Here is a 26,028-nt window from a genome sequence, read left to right as displayed (position 1 = left end):
TAAAATATGGGAGATCTTTTTGCCGGACCCTGTATATAGAATGAACTTCAACACTTCAGCCTGGAAGGTCTTCGAATCAAATCTCGAGGGACGGAGCAGTAGAGGAAGACTGCGACTCAGGTGGCGCACGCAGATGGGTGAAGACCTCAACGAACTTGGCGTGTGAAATTGGAGACAGCTATAGCTAGGGACCGAGCTGGTTGGAGACGCAGGTTGGCTTAGGCCCAGGTCTGTCCCGTACTGAAATGGCACCTAAGGTAAGTAACTAACTCCCTCTTGCGAGGAATTGACACATCCTCCAAGAGTAACTCTTGTCACGAAAATTGCTTTCTCAAATTATCCGTTCGTATTCGGCTTAAAACTGTAGGTCCTCTCCACACTTAACAACATAACTCGCACACAGGAATGGTTGAAAGCTGTAAGTCACTAGGCCCTAGCTATAGGACGACTCATGGGTCTTCATTTGACTCTATCTAAATCCTTGAATTTTGAATAGTTCATAGGTCACGATCCCAAATTCGAACTCCGATTTAAGCCTTATGAGCTTAAGCTCAGAGATAACCGGTTCAAAATTATTTTTAATTATTATATTTTGTTTCAACATATTTCGAAAACCGGACGTTATAACCTTAAGACTACGAATTCTGAATAAGATCAAAATTGAAGAATTAAAGCCATCAAAACTTTGATAATTATGTTTGTGAAAAATATATTGACATGAATTATAAAGTTATGCACCGCTCTCCATATTGTATTATTTAAAAAACGATAAGCGAAGAGGATAGGTAACAGCTAGTTACTAATATAAAGAAGTTTTAAAATAAAGATAGTGCTAAGAAAAGCCACCAATAAATCCATAACAGAGAAGTCCAAAATTGACTTAATTCGGTTTTTTTTTTCAAAAAGTGTGACTTCCGTTTTAAACTAGCCATTTAATTTATTTTTTTCAATATTTAAGCGTGATGTTAAACATCACTAATTTCGTGGGATTCATTATGGAATAATGGAAACCACACAAAAAATGCAATCAATAAAGACAAAAATTAATTTCTTTTTAACAATAAATACTTTTTTGTATTAATGTCAGTCTACCTTATCGACATGGATTGTTTAAACACAGCCATAGGTAACTACGCTCTAGCAGTAATTTGCCAATCGGCATTGAGAGATAAATTTGTGGTCGCTTTTTGAATTTTAAATTAAATATTGTTATTCTTCAAGCCAAACCATATTAATGTATAAGTAGGAAGGTACATTATGTACACGTACATTCTTGGATCAGGTCTACACATAATATGAATCCATAATATGCAAATAAAGTATCACAACCAATACAAATCAACTTATTGGAGAAACTTATTGTAAATAGAAACATACTGAGTTTGAATTAGAGTGACCATCCAGGTTAACATAAAACGAAAAACAAATGTTTTGAATTTTTGGATGAATCCAAAAATTTAATATTGGTGCAAAATTTTAAACGATTTAGTGAAATATTAAATCCTTTGTTAGCAATTTACTAAGCTTAAAAGATGATTTACCTAATTTTAAACGACGTTCTTTAATTTTTAACAATTAAAATTCTTAAAGTTATAATCACGGAATGGCTTCTTTAACCTTCTTTAACTTCTAGCCGTTTTCTTAGTCCATAAGACATCTGTACAATTATTATTAATATTGAACAATACGTTCTTAAAAATTGTGCGCCATTATTTTAAATGAGGAAATCATACATTTTCCTACCTTCGTAATAAATTTTGTATTTAACTATAATGACACAATAAATCACAAACTTTGGAATTTCTTTCATTAATAAGTAAATAACAGTTCATTCATTTCTCCAAAAATGTTGCGAATAATCTATTTTCAAAATTTTTAGCAAAGTTCTTGCTTTGTAAACTCATGTGAATGTTTTAAAATGGGCAGCGTGGTCTTCTGCACGCAAAATTCAGTTGAATATTCACGATCGAAAAGAAAGTCTCAAAATTCAGAAATAGACTTGATTTTTGGCTCAAGTAAATGCAATAGACCTTTTGGTCAGTATGTCTAAGATATGCAAAGTGTTAAAACATAATAAAAGTTTGATAACAAAATATTTACAATTGTATACCGATTTTTATTGGAATATCATTGTTTCTGTTTCAGCTGTTTTAAATTTTCGGTAGTAAACGAAGAATTGTCAATATTTGTCTTCGAAGTAAATTTTTCTAAAGTCTGGTTTAACTTTTGAAACATTTACATTGCTTTATTGCAACATGAGTTCATACAATTATGCCCTACAACGTAAATAAACAATCAGAGACAGCAACTAGCAGAATCGCTGTTCTAATTATGCAAACATAACCAATCGCCTCGTACACCACGCGTCTATAATAATTCTCCATGATTAAGTTGAAATTTATGGTTAAAGCGTATGTGCTTACGCTGCAAAAGGTACAACATGATGTCACTTAAACAGAGAACAGCAGCATATGACAATATTTATAGATACCTCTAACCCAAAGAAGACCCTGAAGAAGTAAATCCTTTCCGAATCAACACACCACCGCTTTGTTGTTGCACCGCGCCTTGTCGTTACTTCAATATTATGTACGAGTATGTGCATAGGTAGTCAGACTCACCTTCAAATCCAAATCACGTACAAGATGTCTTCCAAAGGAAGTGCCACCCGTTTTCTGTATGTGGAGAAAGACCATGACATCATGTCCGTCCATGTCGAATTGGAAGTCATCGTTAAGAACATCCTCGTAGCTGAGTCCTGCATTTGCTATGATATTTTGTTGCATTGATTTGCTAACGGAGGAGGTAACGGCTTGTGCTGCTGCTACCGCAGCAACTCCACGATGATATTGGGAAACTGCATCATTGAATGGCAGGATATCCGGTTGTAGCATCATTCCACGTTTTGTTAGGGCACACACCTGTTGAAGAAAAAAAAAATTATTATTTATATATTTACTATTGAAAAATTCAGCTGGTTCTTGGAATATTAAGATTATATTAAATTTGTATCATTCAATAAATAAAAATAAAAAGTTTTATCTTTATCAAGCTATTTTTCTGTCCATTTACAGTCTGGTGTTTTAGATTACGCCCAAGAGCTCAATTAATATACGACAGATGATGTCAATAATACCCTTGTTTTGTTCGAAAATCTATTAATAGTATAGTAGTATTTTACACGAATATCTCGAATTAATGTGATTTCGTTTTCAAATGATGGTGCGATTGATATTGCATTTGTATCTCGATGGCTGTGTTCGTTCAGTAGTTGTGCATTTTCAATCATGTATTTTCCATTAGGGAAAAAAAATCAATCTGTTACTGTTGATATTATTTAGTTTTGTTAATGAAAATGGAATAACTGGGCAAGAGAAAACAAAAGAAAGGATACTTAAGTTTTGCTATGTTTCCACCAAAAGTTTATCACAGTTTAGATTAAATAAATCGCCGAAGATTTAAAAATGGTTAAGTTTGACAGAACTTTTAAAAATGCAAATGGTTTTTCGATGTTTCTTATGAAGTGCAGGTGAAATAGTTTGATTCGTGGTAAACAATGAAGAACTGAATACTTTAATAGGTACAGTGCATTTTTTTTTTTTAAATTTGATTAAAACAAACTATATTTTTTTGCACACAAACATGCAAATAAACAGCAGACTGTAATGCATTATCTTTTAAACCAACTTCTCCACACAGGTTTTTATATAAAAAATTTTGACTTGACTCCGATCCACGACCGGAATGGAGTCGAATCAAGCTCATTTTAACTTGATACAGGTATATACAGAATTGAGGCAAGCTTCAAGCTCGCTTTTACATCACATGTTAATGTAGTAGTCTACGAACAAATCCCCTTCTTGAAGTTTTTATTTTATGTCAAATTGTTTGGTAAAAACTTTGAAATTTCAATTTCCAGATGTTTTCTTACCATTCTTTCTTTGAAAATGGTCATTTTATTAGCTTCAGTAAGCTTTTTTTTGCTGAAGTTAATTTTAACTTTTGATTTTCACAAAACTTTATTCTATTTATGTTTTTTTTATTATTATTATTATGAAAGGTCTTCTCTCAGTTGTACCAATTTTTAAATAAAAAAAATCTGGCTACTGCCGATGGGTTTTCTTGAGAATTTTCTACTATACTATTTATAGAATGCCAAAAAAACACCGGTGATATGTTTGAATAAATTGAAAGAACTTGTTCAAATATAACTAAAGGAAAACGTAATGTTAAAAACCTTCATCAATGTTTCCACAATAATTATGCTTTAATTAAGGTGGGAACTGGAGTTAGGTTAGGTTAAAGTGGCTGTGATGGAGTAGGACAAATTTAGGCCAGTTTAATGGCCCATTGTGATACTACATGAATCTTGAGGCTTTCTACCAACCTTAAGGGGACCAGTTTGACTCCCTTACGAAACGTGAAATACTGATCATGTTAATATTTAGAGCAAGACACGTACAAAAGAGGTGATGAACTGTTTCTTCCTCCTCATCCATACAGCTTCTGCAAAAGTAATTTGAGAATACGCCTAGCCGCGTGGCGTGCTGTCCTATTAGACATTTCCCGGTTATGACACCGATTATAGAGCTTCTATGCAATCTGCTTAGAGATAGCAAGCACCTTGGTCGCTTTAATGCTATTCCACCTGGTGTTTGCCTTCTTTATAGCTTCTGGCATTAGCAATAGTTTACATGCAGCGATTAGTATGCCAAACGTTGTAGAATGGCTTGTACAGTACCATTCTCGGTGAGTTCATCTGCCTTATAGTTTCCATTCTTCCTGGAATGTCTTTATGGCTCAGCAAGGAACAGAGCTGAATATTAAACTGTTGTCCCATACATTAACATTACCAATAGCTTTTTTGGCAGAACAAGCCTAGAGTAGCTTTTTTTACTCTTTCTTATACATTGCGTTTCCAATTTAGTTTTTTTTTGTCTAAAATGAGACACAGATCTCCGTCTGCAATTTTTAAGTTTATTCCTTTAATATATGGGGGGTTAACAAATGAACTTTGTATTTCCTCGAAAATAGGACCAATTCGGTTTTATGTCCAAACTGATCAGTCCAAAGTATTAGTCGGTGTGAGGCAGTTTGTAAGAATTATTTTAGGGTGTAAAGATGCTTTCCCGAAACCACTATAGCAACGTCAGCCACATAGACAATCACTCTGAAACCCTACAGATCCAGATCAGTTGGGATTTCATTTACCACTTCGTTTCAGAGGAGAGGGGATAGAACACCACCTTGCGGCGTCCCTGTACTTACGAATCTTCTAGTAGAAGAATTGCCCAGCTTTGAATTAATTATTCTGGTAGTCAGCATTGAATGAATTTACTCCCTAACCGATCGTTTTACATTTGAAGATGATCGTGCAGATGTGTCCACGTTGTTAAAAGCTTCCTCGATGTCTAGAAAAGCAAACATATGTAACGCCGTTTCCATGGATTTACCTTTACATAATCATGTTGAGACGTAGACAGAAGTCTTGTATCAATACTTGCCCTTTAATCACATATCCACATCCATATCTGCCAATTCGGGCCATACAAAATTCGTTATTATCTCATGATATCAAACACCATTCATAGTAACTGCCTGATCATCCTCATTTCGTAAAAAAAAGAATACGGCCCGAATACCGCCAGTACTGTCGGTTCAGTTGTAAACCAAAGCCTCCACGAAACGATGACAGAAAACGGCTTCCGGCTCAGCTTAAGATCGTAATACGGTAATAACTAGCACTAAGTTTCCCAGACGAACGAAGCACGCAGTAACTAGTGGATCTTCAGATGGTCGAATTGCCAACCAACTCAACCGCTTGTAAGTTTGGCTCAAGGCTCTAATCTGACATATTGGACGTGCGAAATTTCGATGTGAAACACTGACCATTTTCTTGTTGACACAAATTTCAGAGCCCGACTGTCCAACGAAAAGAAATTAAAGACCGCCCACTTGGCCTGGCCGATTGAAGGAGCTTTCCAAGGTGTCGAAAACGATGGAAAAACGCAATATTTCAAACTGAGAGCCTCAATGTATCGGGAGTCTAATTAGTAATTTAGTAAGTAGTACCTACTAAAACTCTTGTTCGAAATGTGCTTTAAAGAATATTTTGGCTTAAGAATTTCAGAGGATAATTACACAAATTGGGTGGCGCAACAGTCCGTTGAGTACTAAGGCCGAAAGACTTAAAACTCTCAACCATTTCAGTGTGTTAGTAATGTTGTCAAGGATTCAGGGGATTTATAATTTAAGCCCAATTCGAACAAGTTTAAGAAATCACTTTTCATGACAAAAATTAATCATCGAGGATTTGTCAATTTCTCGCAAGAGGCAGTACCCGTGAAAAAACTTTAGATGGCACAGGACAGGTATTAAAACTAAGACCTCTAACATGACAGTCCTACGCACTTACCATCTTGTCACGGGTACTACCAGGGTAGAATAGTCATCGCCAAAATAATTTTGTATCTAAATGACTCAATTTTGTTATAGTTCTTTTTGTTAACCTCTGTGTAAAGCGATAAGTCCTTACAACAAAATTTAATTTAATTTTTAGTTCCATTGAAAATGTAAGTTGTAATCAATTTCAATGGGAAAACGGTAGGAAAACATTCTTCAACACGAAATTGTATTCTTTTATACTTCATAGATTCTCCTAAAGGTAAAGTAGCAGTATTTAAGATAAAGTACTTACGCTCTTCGAAACACGAATAAATAAAAATAAAAACGAAATTCTTTATCTTAAAGATAAGCAAATAAACATAAATTCTTCATGTACCTCAAGTTTGCCAATGAAATATTTGTTTTAATTCATTTCACATTTCTCTGCAGCCGACTAGACTTTGTTTTCTTCCTTCAATAAACCCTCACTTTTTTATTCTTCATCTCATCATTCACGTCGTCTTATCCTTATAAGTGGGCTTCACCTTGATCCGATTTCTTCTATTAAATCCTAGTTAACTTTCTTATGGACCATTTTGGATAAGCGAGAAAAACAACTGTGATGTATCTGTACGAGTATTAAGTGCATCCGTGTGGAATAACCGAATAACAAATGCGTTATAATGCCACTTTGACTACTCGGTGACAGGTGAAAGATGATGCAGGAAGGTAGGTTTAATGATAAAGACCTTTTTTTTGTTTGGAAATGAAACACTGACAGGAATAACATCTATTACACAAAATACATCCCTCTTATGCCACTGTTGACACAAGTGTTTGTATATAGAAATCTGTTATGTCAATTGAATTTTTATTCATAAGATAGTTATGGAGTTTATTCTTATTCCAATAAATGTTACAAAAGATATAAATACGCCGAAGGCTAAGATTCCTGCAATTCAAGTTGTGTGGCAATATAAAAGAAATTACAGGTCTGTAAAGTTGTTCTTAGGAAACTCATTTTGTGTTTACATTGATTATACAAAGACAAGGTAGTACCCGTGTCGTGACGGTTAGTGCGTAGGACTGTCAAACCAAGAGGTTTTGCGTTCAATCCCTTCCTATTTGACAACTATATTTTTTTTCACGGGTACTGCCTCTTGTGAGGTCATAGTAACAGTAATTCTTGTCATGAAAATTGCTTTCTCAAATTAGCTGTTCGGATTCGGCTTAAAACTATAGGTCCCCAACATCCCTGGAATGACTTCTACTAAAGAATGGTTAAGAGTTGTAAGTCACTAGTTTATTTATAAAATAGATGACATAATATCGCAATCGCTCGTTGCCATTTATAATTAAAAGTATTATCTTAGAAAGTAATTTAAAATGTAAGAGAAAACTCTTAAACTAGGTCACTAGTTCTCAACGGACCGTTCCGCCTCCTAATTTATTTATTTATTTTATTCAAAAACCAAACTAATCTAGTCTTGTGGTAGTAGTAGCGTTGATGGTTAGTGCATTGGACTGTCATGCAAGGGGTCTTGGGTGCAATACCTGCCTGTGCCATATAACATTTTTTACGGGTACTGCCTCTTGCTAGGAATTCACAAATTCTCAAAGAGTAATTCATATAAACGGTAGGTCCCTTCCATTTCTGACAACATTACTAGCACACAGGAATGATTGAGAGTTATAAGTCCCTAGGCCCTGGTTCTTTGGACTGTCGCGCCACCTTATTTATTTAAACAAATCTAAATTTGTGCATTTGAAACTCTTACTGTCTAATATTTATTTAAAAAAAAAGAGGCTGGGATTCGACCCACACTGTCTTGCTTAAAGGTTTTTAGGTTTTCGTGTTGGTTTTAAAAAGTTGTTTGTTGAATTATTCTTAAAAATTTTTAAATTACCAACAATATTTTTCATAATAAGAAATAGTTTAGTTTGAAATTCTAGGTTTGTTAAATAGGTTTGTAGTCGGAAACAAATGTTTGCCATTTTAAGTAGCATTTCTTAAATTTTTACAAATTGGATGAATGAAACTATTTTGAGAGACATCAAGAACCGAACATCAATTTTTACCAAATTCGCGTACAATATTTTCTGTGAAATAAAAAAGTTTGAAGACGAAGTTTGAGTTTTTTTGTTAGGTTTTTATTTTTTGTAAAAAAAACTGTCAATTAGATTTTTCTTAAAATTTTTCTAAATATTGAAAACAATATTTCTTATAAGTTACAATGAGTTGAAGTAATAATCTCAAAGTTTCGAAAAGATATTTGAGTCGAAAAACAATTTTTAATAACTTTTGTTAAAATTTCTTTTAAGTTTATTTTTGTAAAAATGCTAAGATTCCTGCAATTCAAGTTGTGTGGCAATATAAAAGAAATTACAGGTCTGTAAAGTTGTTCTTAGGAAACTCATTTTGTGTTTACATTGATTATACAAAGACAAGGTAGTACCCGTGTCGTGACGGTTAGTGCGTAGGACTGTCAAACCAAGAGGTTTTGCGTTCAATCCCTTCCTATTTGACAACTATATTTTTTTTCACGGGTACTGCCTCTTGTGAGGTCATAGTAACAGTAATTCTTGTCATGAAAATTGCTTTCTCAAATTAGCTGTTCGGATTCGGCTTAAAACTATAGGTCCCCAACATCCCTGGAATGACTTCTACTAAAGAATGGTTAAGAGTTGTAAGTCACTAGTTTATTTATAAAATAGATGACATAATATCGCAATCGCTCGTTGCCATTTATAATTAAAAGTATTATCTTAGAAAGTAATTTAAAATGTAAGAGAAAACTCTTAAACTAGGTCACTAGTTCTCAACGGACCGTTCCGCCTCCTAATTTATTTATTTATTTTATTCAAAAACCAAACTAATCTAGTCTTGTGGTAGTAGTAGCGTTGATGGTTAGTGCATTGGACTGTCATGCAAGGGGTCTTGGGTGCAATACCTGCCTGTGCCATATAACATTTTTTACGGGTACTGCCTCTTGCTAGGAATTCACAAATTCTCAAAGAGTAATTCATATAAACGGTAGGTCCCTTCCATTTCTGACAACATTACTAGCACACAGGAATGATTGAGAGTTATAAGTCCCTAGGCCCTGGTTCTTTGGACTGTCGCGCCACCTTATTTATTTAAACAAATCTAAATTTGTGCATTTGAAACTCTTACTGTCTAATATTTATTTAAAAAAAAAGAGGCTGGGATTCGACCCACACTGTCTTGCTTAAAGGTTTTTAGGTTTTCGTGTTGGTTTTAAAAAGTTGTTTGTTGAATTATTCTTAAAAATTTTTAAATTACCAACAATATTTTTCATAATAAGAAATAGTTTAGTTTGAAATTCTAGGTTTGTTAAATAGGTTTGTAGTCGGAAACAAATGTTTGCCATTTTAAGTAGCATTTCTTAAATTTTTACAAATTGGATGAATGAAACTATTTTGAGAGACATCAAGAACCGAACATCAATTTTTACCAAATTCGCGTACAATATTTTCTGTGAAATAAAAAAGTTTGAAGACGAAGTTTGAGTTTTTTTGTTAGGTTTTTATTTTTTGTAAAAAAAACTGTCAATTAGATTTTTCTTAAAATTTTTCTAAATATTGAAAACAATATTTCTTATAAGTTACAATGAGTTGAAGTAATAATCTCAAAGTTTCGAAAAGATATTTGAGTCGAAAAACAATTTTTAATAACTTTTGTTAAAATTTCTTTTAAGTTTATTTTTGTAAAAAAAACTGTCAATTCGATTTTCTTAAAATTTCACTGAACGTTGAAAACAATATTTTTTATAAGTTGAAATTAGTTGGAAGGCAGAATTTTAAAGTTTTGAAAAGATATTTGAGTCGTAAATCAATTTTTACCAACTTTTATTAATTTGTTTGTTTATGTTCTTATTTTTTGTAAGAAAACTGTCAAATCGACTTTTCTCAAAATTTTTCTGAATGTTGAAAAAAATATTTCTTATAAGTTAAAATTATTTGGAAGCCATAATCTCATAGTTTTGAAAAGTTATTTGAGTCGAAAATCAATTTTTACTCAGTTGTATTTAAAGTTTTTTCTTTAAAGTTTTTATTTTTGTAAACAAAACTGACAATTCGATTTTTCTAAAAAAATTTGCGAATGTTGAAAACAATATTTCTTATAAGTTAAAATTAGTTAGAATCTCAAATTTTTGAAGAGACATTTGAGTCAAAAGTCAATTTTTACCAACTTTTGTAAATTTTTTTTTTAAGTTTTATTTTTTGTAAGAAAAACTGTCAATTCGATTTTCTCAAAATTTCACTGAACGTTGAAAACAATATTTTTATAAGTTGAAATTAGTTGGAAGCCAGAATCTCAAAGTTTTGAAAAGATATTTGAGTCGAAAGTAAATTTTTACCAAGTTTTAGTACTGTTTTTTTTAGGTTTTTTTTTTGTAAGAAAACTTTGATATCGACTTTTCTCAAAATTTGACTAAATGTTGACAGCAATATTTTTTTAAAAGATAAAAGTAGTTTAAAGCTACTATTTCAAAGTTTTGAAAAGATATTTGAGTCGTAAATCATTTTTTACCATTTTTATTAATTTGTTTGTTTATGTTCTTCTTTTTTGTAAGAAAACTGTCAAATCGGCTTTTCTCAAAAATTTTCTGAATGTTGAAAAAATATTTCTTTTAAGTTAAAATTATTTGGAATCTCATAGTTTTGAAAAGATATTTGAGTCGAAAATCAAGTTTTACAAACTTTTGTTTAATTTTCTTTTAAGTTTTTATTTTTGGTAAACAAAACTGTTAATTCGATTTTTCTTAAAATCGTACCAGATGTTATTTACAAAATTGTTTTGGAGATAAAATCATTTTTTACCAATGACTTTTGTAAAAAAAAAAAAACAATTTTTTTGAGAGCCCTTTCTGCAAGCTTTCTGCCCTATTATCGGTATAACAAATTTTTTTTGAAGTCGATATCCCTTGTGGTTCTTGAGCTATGGACGATGAAAAAACGGACGTACAGAGTGACCAAAGTGAACCTCAACATCCCCGTTCTGCGGGTGGATGAAAGAACCTTGGTTCGTTGTGACAGAAAAGTTCTCCGCAAGGTATGCAAAGAAGCTGAGTGGAGGAGAAGATGACACGATGGCGACGACCTGTACGGGCTGGACAGCTATGTAGACTTAGGATAAACGTCCAAGGATGGAAACGACTGGGTCACAAAGATCACTTGAAAACAACGCTTCGGTCCGGAAAGTTTTCCAATCCACGCCCACAGAACAGCGCAGTTCAATCAAAAACATTAAAATATTTAATTTATACATGGAGTTAAAACCTTATTTATTTAAAATCCATTACCAAATTTGGGAACTCGGTGAATTCGCAAAAAAAAGTTAAGAGCTCTGAAATAAACCATTCTCCTGAGTGTATATCGAAAAGACACGTTGCCAAGATGTGTACAGGTACACTGCCAAGATATCTCATAGCGATAAACTTATCTAATCTTTAACTATAATCGCCTGGTGTTCAGTTGGAAAGAATTGTATTCTTGTGTTTATGGATACGAGAGGACAATCTTGGCTAGAGGCAAACGTATATACTTACATATATCTTAAGGTTGGTGGACGAAAGTCGGAACCAAAATGGGGAGCTTCGTAACTGTTTGTTAACTTTTCCAATTAATTAAAGAACGAACCATGTCATTGAAATAACATGTTTATTTTTTAAAATCTGGTAAAGATATAGATACACTTTACTTATTTGGAATTGGTTGTTTAGTCTTTATAATGAACAAAATTATTACTCTATTAAGGACGTTTTCGGAGAGAAAGGGAAGAAGGATGCCTTGTTTGTTCATAAACTGTTTAATTTGTTGTGCTTCAAGGGCAACAACCAACTCAGGGTAGGGAATAACAAAAGGTTCTAATCGGGTTATTGATGGCATTCCGAATGGAATTAAAGTACAGTGTTTTGCGTTAGTTTATTAAGTGGAAAACATTGCATTTCTAACAAACAAGGAACGATTTTGTTTTGCTAAGATACATTTTTTGCTGTAAAGCTGACATAATAGAATAATATTTTCTAGGACTAATTAGAGTAAATTCACACTAGAATTAAGTATTTAATAAACAATTAAGATAACCTACTATTCGCTTAACAACTTAACTTAAGATTGAGAACCTGAAACCAACTCTATTTCCGCGTTTCTCAAGGTGCGATCAAAAAGCAAGGAGCTATGAAATTCAAAAGTGTGGGAAATCAAGGGCTTTGAGTTTAAGATACATCATTTTGTAACTACTTTTATCAAAGGCTTTAATGTCTGAAATGGTAAAGACCACTTCATTCCCTTGCACTAATTCGTTTAGAGTGTTTGAAACAAATTCAGTAAGATTATTGTAGTGGATCTGCCTTTTAAGTAGCCATGTTGTTAGTAGCCTTTTAAGTAGTCATGTTGTTAGGAAGAAAAAATACGTCTGCAATGGAAATGACAATCCTTTCCAAGAACTTGAAAATTGAAGAAAGCTTGAATATGGGTCTGTAGTCCATAACATCATATTTTGCTTCTTTTTTATGAACAGGCAAAATGCAGGAAACTTTCCAAAACTTTGGGATAATAGCTTAAGAAATAAAAAGACAAAACAATACTGAGAGAGGTTTACGTAGGGAGATAGCACACTTTTTTAACATAATTGCAGGCAAACCATCAGAACCAGGAGAGAAATCATCTTTGATTAGACTTAATTATCTGTCAACAATTTCACCACTTATTTCGATTTGGGTAAGGAAAGTGTATGAGGTACATTTTAAGCCATCAAAGTTACTATAATAGTCAAGTTCTTCAAGATGACTGCTGTACTATTGGATGAAGAATAAGGCAAAGAGGTTTGCAATATCTTTAGGGTAGGAAGCCATCGTATTTACGTTTATTGTTTATAAGTTGGTAGAAGCGTCTGGGATCCGTAATCAGGCTATCTTCCATTTTGTCAATGTATTCTAGATATAGGAATTCACAAAGAGATGACAATCAAGTCAAGTCAACACCGGACTTGGTTTTCAAATATGTTTTCCACGATGAGTTTCTGACACTTCGAGAATCCGTAGTTCTTTATTATACCAGGTAGGGTAGGAAGACTTATTTTTACGTGAAACATATGGTACGGAGACTTTGGTATATAAACATTAAGATAAATTCAAGGGCGATATCTATTGCGATGTTGTTATCGAAGAACGAAGGGAAGATAGAAAATGAGTTCTTTCTGAAACGGAAGAATTAAAGGTCTCTAAAGAGAAAATTAAGTCGAGTTATCTATCATTGTTATTTGTAATACTACTGACTTCAAATAGACCTTAGTCAATTTTTTTTTTTGGAAGAGGAATTGTAATAACATTTTATTAAAAGGGGAGGAATCAGAAGATACTAATGAAATTTCATCATCTAATGGACTCTTTTGAAGTTGTGGAAGGTTAAAGTCGCCGACAATAATAAAATCGTCGAGAGTAAGTAAGAAGAAACAAAAGACATATTCTTCAAGCTCTTGGAGAAGAATATGAGCAGTGCCCTGGCTATGACATTAAAATTGTCTTAGACGATTTTAACGCCAAGCTACGAAGAGAAGACATCTTTGGTGGCACAATTGGGAGATACAGCCTGCTTGACACCTCCGACAACGGTGTCAGGCTGACCGATTTCGCTGTGGGGCAAGATGTTCTGGGAGCTAGTACGCAGTTCACACATCTTAATATCCACAAGGGGATATGGCAATGTCCTGATCAATCAACTGTCAACCAGATTGACCACATTGCGATCGAAGCACAATACTTCTCCACTATACACGATGTCCGAACATTTTGAGGGGCTAACGTTGAATCGGAACACTACGTCGTTGTAGCCAAGGTAACCCTAAGAATATCCCAATCCAAGCCAAAACAAAAAAGTACTGTGAAAAGATTCAACGTAAGAGGGCTACAATTGCAAGAGACTGCCATGTCTTTTTTCGATCGAGTTTCTAGTAACCTCTTAAGGAGTCCTATGTTGCCTGCATTAAGTATTGAAAACCAGTGGCAACATTGCCTTGCAGCTTTCAGAGATGCCACCTCTGAAGTGCTAGGTTTCACACGACTATCACAGCGATACCCCTGGTTTGACAACCAATAAGTAACAAGTATTCAAAATGGTGCTGCAGAGAAGGATCAGAGCTGCTCGCGAGCTATACGAGCAGAAGAGGAGAGAGGAACACCGTCTTCTTAGATAGAGAAAAGATCGCAATCGAGTAGATAGAGGGATGTCACAACATTAATTGGGTCCGGAAATTTTACCTCCCAAGGCTACCAGCCACAAACCGAAGCCTGTAAGGACGATCAGGGGAACATCGTAGTAGAACCGCAGTCTACGTTGAGAATATGTGAAGACTACTTCTCCAAGTTATATAACTTCTATGACAAACCGATTTCCACTGTAAGGGAGATAAAACCACTCAACCCAGGCGACGCAGATCAACAATTCCGCCTACCCGACCTCGACGAAGTAAAGGTAGCTCCATCTAAACTGAAGTCTAACCAATCTATGCCGAATTATTCAAAGCAGCAGGCAACGACTTGGTAGGGAGCATGCACCAACTCATGTTCAAAATATGGTCCAAGGAAAGCATGCCCGTTGAGTGAAATCTCAGCATAGTTTGCCCAATACACAAGAAAGGAGAGCAGATCCTTTTCTTCCGTATTATATGAACGTCTGAAGCCGTTCGTCAACAACCTGATAGGTCCTTATCAGTGTGTTTTCAGATCAGGAAAGTCCACCATTGACCAAATATTCACATTACCGCAGATCTTAGAACCACCATCTCTTTATCGATTTTAAATCCGCTTATGACATCATCTATATGGAAGAGCTCTACAGGACGATAACTAGTTTTGGTATTCCTGTCAAACTTATCCGTCTGTGCAGAATGACGATGGAGAATGCACGCTGCTCTATCAAGGTCGGAAAAGATCTCACCGATGCATTTGATATCAAAAAAGCTTTTAGACAAGGCGATGCACTGTCATGCGACTTCTTCAATATCGTTCTGGAAAGAATTGTGCAAAACTAAACCGTCAACACTAGAGGCACAATCTTCCAAAGGTCCATCTAATTACTCGGATACGCAGATGATATTGACATAATTGAGAGATCAAAGCGTGATGTCAGTGGAGCGTTTTTGAGCATTACGACGGAAGCGGAAAAGATGGATTAATAGTCGATGAGGGCAAGACCAAGTGGATGCTATCATCAAAACAGGATAACCGACGACGCCTTGGATAAAACGTCGCCATAGACAGCTATAAATTTTAGGTAGCTTAGGCTCCGCTTTATACTCAGACAACGATACCAGCGCTGAAATCAAACAAAGAATAACTCTTGCAAATCGCTGCATCCTGAGGAACGGCGCGGAGCAGTAGAAGAAGTTTGCGACTCAGGTGAAGCACGCAGGTGGGAGAAGACCTCAACCAACTTGACGTGTGAAATTGAAGACAACTTGCTAATGACCGATCTGAGGGGAGACGCATGTTAATAGAGGCCCAGGTCCGCCTTGCACTGTATAGCCTATTTAAGTAAGTAAGTAAGGGTGTTCCAAAGTCATTGACACAGATTGAACTCATAGTTTACTGGTGACATTTAATCCACAATAAACAAATGATCTACATAAACATTTGTTTAAGTTATTTAATTTTTGCCAAATTACAACTAAGTTCTACGTAACTTGTTTTGTTGAACCCAAAATTAAGCTAGTCATTTTTAAAGTCGTCAGATTATAACGAGTTCCCATTAAACACACTTCTTGAATCTTAAAGTTTGTTTTTTTAGCTTTTAAAAATTTGCAAAAATTGTAAACATTTAAGACCATCACCATCGGGTGATAGAGTGAAACAGTTACGGATGTGACTGTGAGACACCCTCTATATAGATATTTGTATGTAAACGTAACTGAACACTCCTATTACTTCCACTACCATCACATTTTTATTTGACTTGAGTTATTTTGCTTTTTTTCAAAACATTTTACTTCTTTTGCACTTAAAATAAAGCTTAAGTGTCATATTTGAATTAAAACAAAACTTAACATTTGCCCATAAAGACTCCCAGCTGCAAATGCAATGCTATTTTTCAAAGATGTAATCCTTTTAGCTTTCAAATGTCTCTATTAAGCATTTTCGTACAACAACACAAAAAATAAAAAACAAATAAAATAAAAAGAAAACTGAAAACTCTTGACAAACTGTAAGCAGATTACCCGAAAGTTTTCAACCAACTGCTGCCCAATGTATATTGTAACTGTTGCAGGTTTGTTATTGTAATTTTTGTATTTATTTTAAAAATATTGTATCTATTTTATTTTTTCGTTTAAGCTTTATGTGAAGTGGCCTAGCTTCGTAACCTTGTTTATGCTTTCTTTATTTTGCAAATAATCAACACCGAAAATATGTATACAGATATCTGCTGTCCCTAATTTGTTATCATTGCAAGGGATGTTAAATCAATTTTTATAACATTTAATTTAATTTTATACTAAAGTTAGATTGTACCATTGAATAAACATTAATAGAAGTGACACCGAAAAAATAACAAATAACGTTTATAGATCATTTGGCAGTAGGGATATTAAATCAAAGATTTTTGATTTTTATTTCCAAGGTAAATAATATAACATTTCTAGTAAATAATGAAATAAATAAAAGTAAATCACACAATTTGTAAAATAATTGTATTACTTTTGACTTTTGTGAGGTGGTACTTGAGCAAGGAAACTTTCCTGACTTCGAAGGCTGTAAGAAGTTAAGTTCTGACTAAGAAGGTTACCACTTCTAAAGAAACGAATTTTTTAACACTTTATAAAAACTAAGATCTTTGATCTTAGGAAAAGTTCAAAACTATGTTCACGGCGTTTTTCGTTTGAGATAATCCTAAGAATATGCTTCTGTACAACCAATAAAGGTGGCAGATTTTTCCAATTATATTAAAGAATTGTAGATTATGATGAAACTAGTTATAAGAATATTTTCATAAATTTCGAATTAGTATTTATACCAGCTATTAAGACCAGCTTATTGGGGAGAAGAAGTGGTGGAGAACTCTTCGGATATATGAAGCATTTCAAAGACGCTGTAATGAAGTTCAGAAGTATAAACGAGGTTCGAATAATAGAAATCAAACTGGGAGGAAAAATTCACCAGATCATTCCAATTTATCTGAACTGTAGTCATTGGCAACGCGACTTTGAAAAACTGCAAGACCTATTAAATGCATTAGAACCAACAAATTTGGTGCTGATAGAAGACTGTAATGGAAGAATAGGCTTTTAGCAAAATAATTTCAGTAGTGAATTTGACACATCAAGTCAAAGGATGAGGTTTGTAATTCAAAGGGAGGAAAAATTCCTGAATTAGCAGATACTTTTGGTACCCGTGGCATGATGGTTAGTGCGTTGGACTGTCATGCTAGAGGTCTTGGGTTCGATCCCTGCCTATGCCATCTAAAGTCTTTTCACGGGTACTGCCTCTTGCGAGGAATTGACAAATTCTCCAAGAGTAACTATTGTCATGAAAAAGTGCTTTCTCAATATTAGCCGTTCGGAGTCGGCATATAAACTGTAGGTCCCCTCCATTCCTGACAACATTACTCGCACACAGGAATGGTTGAGAGTTGTAAGTCACTAGGCCTTGGTTCTCAACGGACTGTCGCGCCACCCAATTTTTTTTTTTTTAGCAGATGCTTTTGATTGTGGTGTATTAAATGGAAGCTGTGATGGTGATCGTAGAGGAAAATTTATTTTTATTCGTCGTTAAGCATGCTCAGTAATAGGTTATTGTTTTATTTCTGGAGATTGGTACTCGTGTACTGTGTTTAATGATTTAAGAGTAGCAGTTAAAGATTTTTCAGATCTAGAAAAAGAGCTTCATTACCGATGACAGCAGCTAAGGGAGTCCAGACGTAGAAACCCTAATTAATATAATCAAAAAACCAATACCACAAACAATATCAAGAATAAAAGTTTTAGAACAGAAGCAAAATGGTTCGACAGTGAATGTTTGAGAGCTAGAAATGCGTCTTTTGCTTTCTTGAAACTAGTGAGAACGACCAACAACTGTCACTTCAAATTGATATATGCACAGACAGCTCTGTAAGAAAAAAAAGCGAAATGGATCGGACAAATATTGAGACAATAAACAAAACAAAATCTTCAGCGGAGTTTTGGAAAGCAGTTAGGCTTTTAAGTGCGAAAAAAAACATGACCTGCTCAGTTATCAATATGAAAGAGTTAAAAATGCATTTCATGAATCTTCTCAACACAGCACAAATATCACTATCGCTTCAGTATGCGCCACCTTACATGTTTGAGGAATTCTTAGATGCTCTTATCACGCTCTCTGAGGTAGAATTTGTTATAGAGAAATCTAAAAATGGGAAAGCTCCGGGAGAGAATAGAATACCCTTTGAATGTTTTCAAATCTAACACACGAATTTTTAAATTTTCTAACCGTGGAGTACAACAGAATTTTTGAGACAGGCGATGTTCCGGGAAGTTTTCGAAAAGCACTAATTTTCCCACTTCACATAAAAGGAGACCCTGAAGATCCGACTAATTACAGAGGCATTTCACTTATTTGGAGCAATACTGTTCAACCGGTTAAGCGAGTGGGTCAAAAACAAGCAGATTTTGCATGAATTTCAAGCAGGTTTCTGGAAAAACTATTCAACGATAGACCAAATTTCTCTTTGGTAAATGTTGGCGACATCTATAAAAAGAGAGGGAAAAGCTGTATGCCTTCTTTGTAGATTTCCGGGCAGCTTTCGACTCAATTCCCGGAGAAGCACTATTCTACAAACTCTACGGATACGGAATTTCTACAAAAATGATATCTGTCATCAGAGCATCTACAAAGAAAATGTTGCGAGGGTATGGGATGGTACATTCCTCTCAAACGTCAATGGGAGTTAAACAAGGTTGTGTTCTTAGCACTCTATTTTTTGTGTTGTACATAAACGACATTATCGATAGTGTAAAAGGGGAAATTGCTATGAGTGGAAAAAAACATCCCTGGCTTAATGTTTGCCGATGATTTAGTCTTCCTATCGGAGACTTTAAACGGTATGCAGCTAATGATAAACCAACTAGAACGCTACTGCAAAACCTGGAATTTATCGGTTAATCTTGCCAAGTTGAAAATTATGATTATGCGAAGGGGGTGGCAGGTGTGAAGAGATCGGTTGGGACCCTCTAGTTGGGTATATTACGAAAGCTTTTTGTTACAGAAACCAAATTATGCAAGAAAATTTCTAAATAACAATGATAGATGCATTTAAAAAAAAATATTATAATAATAATTTAATGCATATTTTAATTTAACGAACCTCAACAACAAACAAGCCCATATTGCAACTTCTTTTGCTAACTCTAAACTTTTTACAATCCGAGCTATGAATTTAGGGGAGGAAAAAGAAAAATAGGATTCATTAAAGTACATTAGCTAATTTTACTTATGACAAGCTTATACATACCGGACCAATGCCTAAGAACCTCTAAATCGTAATTAATATCAGCTATTAAGTCTAAAATGGAATTATTTCAATATGAACAATTAATATCATCACCGAAACCTGTTACAGAACCCTTTGAGTCGAGGTAGAAGATAGAATTTATATATGTATATTAAAAATAAAATGGGTCCTAGAACACAATCTTGAGAAACGCCAATAGCTATAATATCGAAAGGTCTACTGAACGAATCTCTTATTTTAATTTTTAGTCTTCTACCCTTAAGATATGAAAAAAAAACCATTTGATAACACTAGTTTACAGTACATCTGTTGCCAAAGAAATTTTAGTTTTGCTGATTTGTATCGGCTCTAGTTTCTGAGATTCAGCTTTGTAGGGATTAAATAGTAAAAATACGTATTTATTAAAAAACAACTTTATTAGAAAGAATTAATCGTTGAATTTTAAAAAACTTCGTTTTAAAGCTTTTCGGTGATGTGTAGACTTTGTAAAGTGACGAATTAATGACCAACAATAGTCAGACATCATGTTCTTGTCCCAGAAACCCTGGTAGCTCTATTCCATACCGCGTAAGTCTTGATACATACTCTCTACCTCATATCTCCTACATTTTCCGGAAACCTGTAAAGGTGACTGTGGAGGAAGTGGAGTTTTATGCTCATATTGCACCTCATATTTTTTTTTACTGTTGCAGAAGGTCTTCTACGAGTTCAATATAATTTCCGGATTTCTTATTTCCGAGAAAATTTTGAATTACAGAGACGAAAGCTGTCCAAGCCTTTAGTTCTAACTCAGTCATAGAATTTATTAATTGGGTATCATTCGTCAGTTGTCTGATTTGGGTGCCATCAAAAATACCGGCTCAAATCTTTTCCATAGTGACCCGAGGAAATTTTTGGCTGATGAAAGCAAAACAGTTCCCGTCTTTATCTAGTGTTTTGACAAGCTGTTTCAAGATACCCAGTTTTATATGTAATGGTGAAAGCATAATTTTGTCACGAGCTACTAATGAATTCTGGACTATGTTTTTCTTTCCAGGCTCCATATTTTCTCTCAATGGCCAGTTTCTCCTTATCCAATGCTCTTGCTTAGCTCTACTGTCCCAAAGACATATAAAACAGGGAAATTTAGTGTAACCACTTTGTTGACCGATAAGAATTTTCACCATTTTTAAATTGACACAAATTTGACAACTATGGTCATTGTATTTAAAGTATTCTTCCTTCAACTTGGTACTGTGGGCAATAGGAACCCCAGCATATTTGTTTCCATTATGTAAAAGAATATATTTAGGCTTCGTTTTGAGCTGTCAATGAATAAACGCCAGTCTTTTGGTTCGTATTTTTTTAAGTCATTCTTAACAATAAGTTTCTGATGTCTAAACAAAAGGTAATATCGTTTTCTTCGAAAAAATAACACCTTAATTCTTTATCTCTCTCACGATAAACAGTTATTTTAGTATCTGAGGAAAGCACATTTTTTTCTTTCAATCTTGATGCTAGAAGTTCTAAAGCTTGTTTAGACAGACTTAAATCTCGTACAAGATTATTTAACTCCCTTTGGGAAAGCATTTTGACTCATTTGGCCTACCTTGAAAATCAGCATCAAAATCAGTATCATTTTGTGATGAGCTTGGTCCTTCAATGTCTTGTTTTAGGGTTCAGATATATTTTTAAGCACTGAAGAGTCAGGTGAACGCTGCCCTGGACGTTGAACACAACTAGTACTTGGGTACTGCCATTTAGCTCGGTTTTTAGTGTTTAAACCGTTTATATTCACGCTACAAAAATAACAGTAATTGAGATGATTTCGTGGTTATAGCCAAATAGTCAGTGTTCCAAACTTTAATGCACTTCTTTTACCACTTTTCCATAATCTTAAATCCCAGCACTTCTCATCATTTGTATCCAAGAGGATACCAAAATACTCAGAATAGGTATTTTTAACAAACGTTTCTAACAATTTTGTAACACATATTCTCCGCAAATGTAGCAAAAATGATCTGGGTTATTTAAACAATCTTTTTAAACTACTCATGACGCAAAAACTTGAAATAATCTTAACACCTTAAAATACGTCTACTATCGATTAATATACAGGCTTCAATGATAAAAATCAAAACCAAAGTCTCGCGAACTGCTTACAAAATTTGCGGCAACAGACAAAAATCCTCTAAACCCAATTTTTTCAAGTTTAATTAGTAACAGATCATGATCCACAGTATGAAGTGCCTTGGTTATATCAATATAGATAGCAGCTGTGACTTTTCTATTGTTAAGACTGGTAAAGATCTATAGCTGCAAAATTGAAGTGCGTCTTCCGTTGATCTGCCCGATCTGAACCCAAACTGATTGCTACTTAAAAAAGTTTAGAAAAAACAGGAAGGAGAGAGAGAGGCCAATAATTATTAAGATTTTTAGAATCACCTTTCTTAAAAGTTGGTATAACTTCAGCCATTTTTAAGCTGTTTGGAAAAATTCTACTATAAACACAATTTTTAAATATATGAGCCAATACATCAACATCATTAAAAGCGATACATTTTTTAAGAAATTGTTAGAAAAACTGTTAGTAATTAGTAATTTTATATATGTAGCTCATAAGAATCGATAGCCTGAAATAAAAAGTGTTGAGACCCATTTTCTTTACTAAAACAATGTCTTGAACAGAAACTTTTGATCAAGGTTATAAAGCCAGCAGTTTTAAGCGTTTTAAGGCAACACCTGTGAAAAATTTGTTAAATATGTTAGACATATCTAAAGAATAGTGAATTTCTTGATCCATATAGTTAATGGGGGAATCAAAAGAAACATTCCTCTTTTTTGAGATTGCCTTCAGCTATTTGAAATTTTTGAGAATAATAGTGTTCTTTACACATGTTTACCTGAGCAGGAACTTCCTTTGATAACTCCGAATATTTTTTCTGCAGACAAAGATTATTAGGTTGTTTTCTACATTTAGAGTGCAACTTATTCTTCCTGTGTATTTTGCCTAATAAATTATCCAAGGTTTCAACTCTGCATGACTACGAATTTTTTCTGTATTTGATTTAAGGTATATTTTAACATGATCATCTAAAACCTCAGAAAACTAATCAAATGCAAGGAAAGGATCATTTTTTTCCGTAAATTTCTGACAAATTTTCATGAAGTAGTCGATTATTTAAAGATCCAAAATCAATTTATTGTGATTTTTGAATATTAAGGCTACGAATATTTGTTTTCGGTTCCACAGATTTATAGGAACTAAATGGAAAGTTTAAGATTTTAATCAAACATGACATTACGATAGTAGAGAAGTCGAAAACAGTAAGTCACACGATTCTATATGTCTGTCTGTCTGCCCTGACAACTTTAGCCATAAGAATTGGGTCGATAGGCTTCAAATCAGGAAATTTTTCAATTTAAAAAAACGCTGAAACAATTTTCCGATACATTTTTTTTTTAATTAAGGTCTTTTAAAGAAACTAAATGACTTATAAATTTTTGAAGACAAACTTTAAATTGTTTTCTTGTTATTTTTAAAAACCTTGTACATATTTTTATTAACTTTGACAGGGATGAAGTAACACATATAATTCCTTCAGTAAGACTTTCAAGACCGAATATTTAAAAAAAATCCTTTTTTACCTTATGTATATAACATCCCTGATAAGCACTCAAACAGGTCTTTAGGAGAAAAAAGTGATATATACAGATTGCAACACAATTTACTGGATACTAGCTAGGTAGATACACAGTACACGCCTTTGTATGAATGTTCCTTATGTTTGTCGCCAAAGAACTTCAAGGAAAACGTTACAAGTTTACTTTAGTCAGAAAACAGAAACAAAGAAAACTTATTCGCACTTTGCACCACTTCTCTTTCAGCATAATGAAGTCAGGAGAACCACTTTAATGCTTGTGGTGTGGTACAGATACAGAGAAAGAGCATGTAACTTTCATTACTTGGCCTGGCCGTAAGGATAGATACCAGCTGTAAGTCGGTTTTTAGAAAAGTTGCCACATGTTCAATGTTTAAGGTGCCTCATAATATGACTTAACAATCTAAGTGGTATGAACATAAATGCCCCGATCCCATGTAGTGTTTAGAGGAGCTTAAGATTTGTGGTTAGCATCATTACAACCAAAGCTTCTTTCCTATTCTTCGAAAGAAAAAAAGGTCATTGTAAGCAGAATGTTATTTTGTTCGTCATTGAATTCCGAGGTAACCGAGTGTAGTATTTCGCTAGTGACGCATTTTTGTCAATTCACAAGGGGGAGGATTTTTATGTCTCCCCCATTTGACAGATAAAAAAAACATGGAAACGGATTTGTTTATGCTCGGGCATTCACCCGAAGCCCAACAATGATTGTCATCTTTTTGCTGAAATAAAAAGAATAGCTTCCAGGAAAGCAGGAGTTCGCTGCTATGACTGCTGTGGAGCAATTGTGGATTAATGTGAAAGTTATTTTTGTCATTTACAATTGGAACACTCTATGGTACAAAGTTTCAGTATGATTTATTTCGGTATTCATTTTATATAAACATAGAATTTTATTGGGAAAAAAAGGTATTTTATGACATAAACATGTTTTGGAGAAAAAATTGTTGACCTTTTTTATTAATAAGAAGTGAAAATGTTAACAATATGTGAACGATAAAACATAGGCAAGTTAAACAAATGCAAGACGACAACGGGTCAAAATCCACAATGATATTGGTTTTTTAGTTCAGCACAAAATTGGAATAACGCTGAATCAATTATTTCTCAACAAAGTAACCAACTTGAGGATCACGCAACATATGTTTCAACTATGAAAGTAGGGCTGTCCTGGACTTTTCAGAACTAAACTTCTTTATTTATAAACATGATAAGTTCTGCAATTTAGAAGGAGCACAAATAGATCCTTTAAAACCAATTAATTGTTTCTGATGTTTGTTTGATCTGATCAATAGAAATCAACTTATAAGCTTTTTTTATATTGTATGAGAACTCAAGGGGTCATGAATACCCTTATAATGGTAATACACAGTGCGAGTAATTAGAAAGGGCAATAGGATTTGAATGCCTGCATATTGTAATGATTGGAAAATAACGAGACCACATTCGTCCAGTGCGACTAAAAAAATAATCTCTGTACCTTACAGTACGACCGAAATTGGGCTCAAGGGTAAACTGATGGGCATTCCTAAAAGAACGTGCATTACGGTTGAATTGCTTTAGGGGAGGAATGCAACTAGCTATTTCATTAGAGCATTGCTATTGGAAGTTGCAATAAAATAATGAGAGACATGAAACCTCAAGACGGTGCTGGAGAGATGCAAAATTTTCAGTTAGACAACGGTCAAATATTTGATCACTATACAACAAGTGGTTTGTAATGCACATACCTAGGACTGATAGCTGTTCAGTCTCATGCAAGTACCACCCATGGATAGTGGCATTTTGGGAGGGTTACGATTTTGTGACAGAAGGCAGCATTGAGTTTTCGAAGCATTACATTGTTCATTCCCCATTGTACAATGTTGTCAAGATCAGAAGTTAATGAGCTTATCATACGCTTCCGTTGTTAGTCCACATTCGAAGAACAAGGATGAAAATCTAAAAACGAATATGAAAAGCTGAGGGTACTGTCATCAGCAACATTTAGTGGGTTAGAACTTTCAGACAAAAGATCATTGTATAAAAGAAGAGCGTCGGAGACACAACGGAGCCCTGGGGCACACCAGTGTTTATTTTGTGAATATCAGATTTAAACCCGCCCAATACTACTTTAATTGAACGGTTTGAAAGGTAATTTCTAACCCAATAAAGAAAGGATTCATCAACACCATATGCACATATTTTCGATAAGAGAGCGTGGTGCCAAACTCTATAAAATGTCTTTTCCAAAACGATGTTAAGATTTCTTCCACTTTTCGGTGAGATAAACTAAGAGATCACCAGTGGACCTGTTGCAACGAAATACATACTGGCGGTCATTAAGAAGCCTCCGTTCTTCAAGATATTTTTTAGCTGAAAATTGATCAGCGTTTCTATGACCTTGGAAAGAAGGGATGTAAGTGCGATTGGCCGATAGTTAGAGGATTCGCCTTTTTTAGGGACAGGCTGGACAAATGCCAATTCCCATCCACTCGAAAAGAGACCAGTAGAATAG

At 34.2% G+C, this 26,028-nt stretch overlaps 1 protein-coding gene across 1 annotated transcript in view; it reads right to left on the bottom strand.

Annotated features, from left to right (window-relative positions):
* Window positions 1–26,028, bottom strand: part of LOC129951707 (heparan-sulfate 6-O-sulfotransferase 1) — a 365,645-nt gene that overhangs the window by 9,117 nt on the left and 330,500 nt on the right. Inside the window, exon 3 of the mRNA XM_056064006.1 lies at window positions 2,622–2,921. Within this exon, the coding sequence (XP_055919981.1) occupies window positions 2,622–2,921 (300 nt within the window). The remainder of the gene's footprint in view (window positions 1–2,621; window positions 2,922–26,028) is intronic.

This window comes from Eupeodes corollae, chromosome 1, assembly GCF_945859685.1.
Source record: "Eupeodes corollae chromosome 1, idEupCoro1.1, whole genome shotgun sequence".
Lineage (NCBI taxonomy): Eukaryota > Metazoa > Arthropoda > Insecta > Diptera > Syrphidae > Eupeodes > Eupeodes corollae.
The sequence above is the reverse complement of the archived record's forward strand: the minus strand, read 5'-3'. Positions and strand labels throughout refer to the sequence as shown.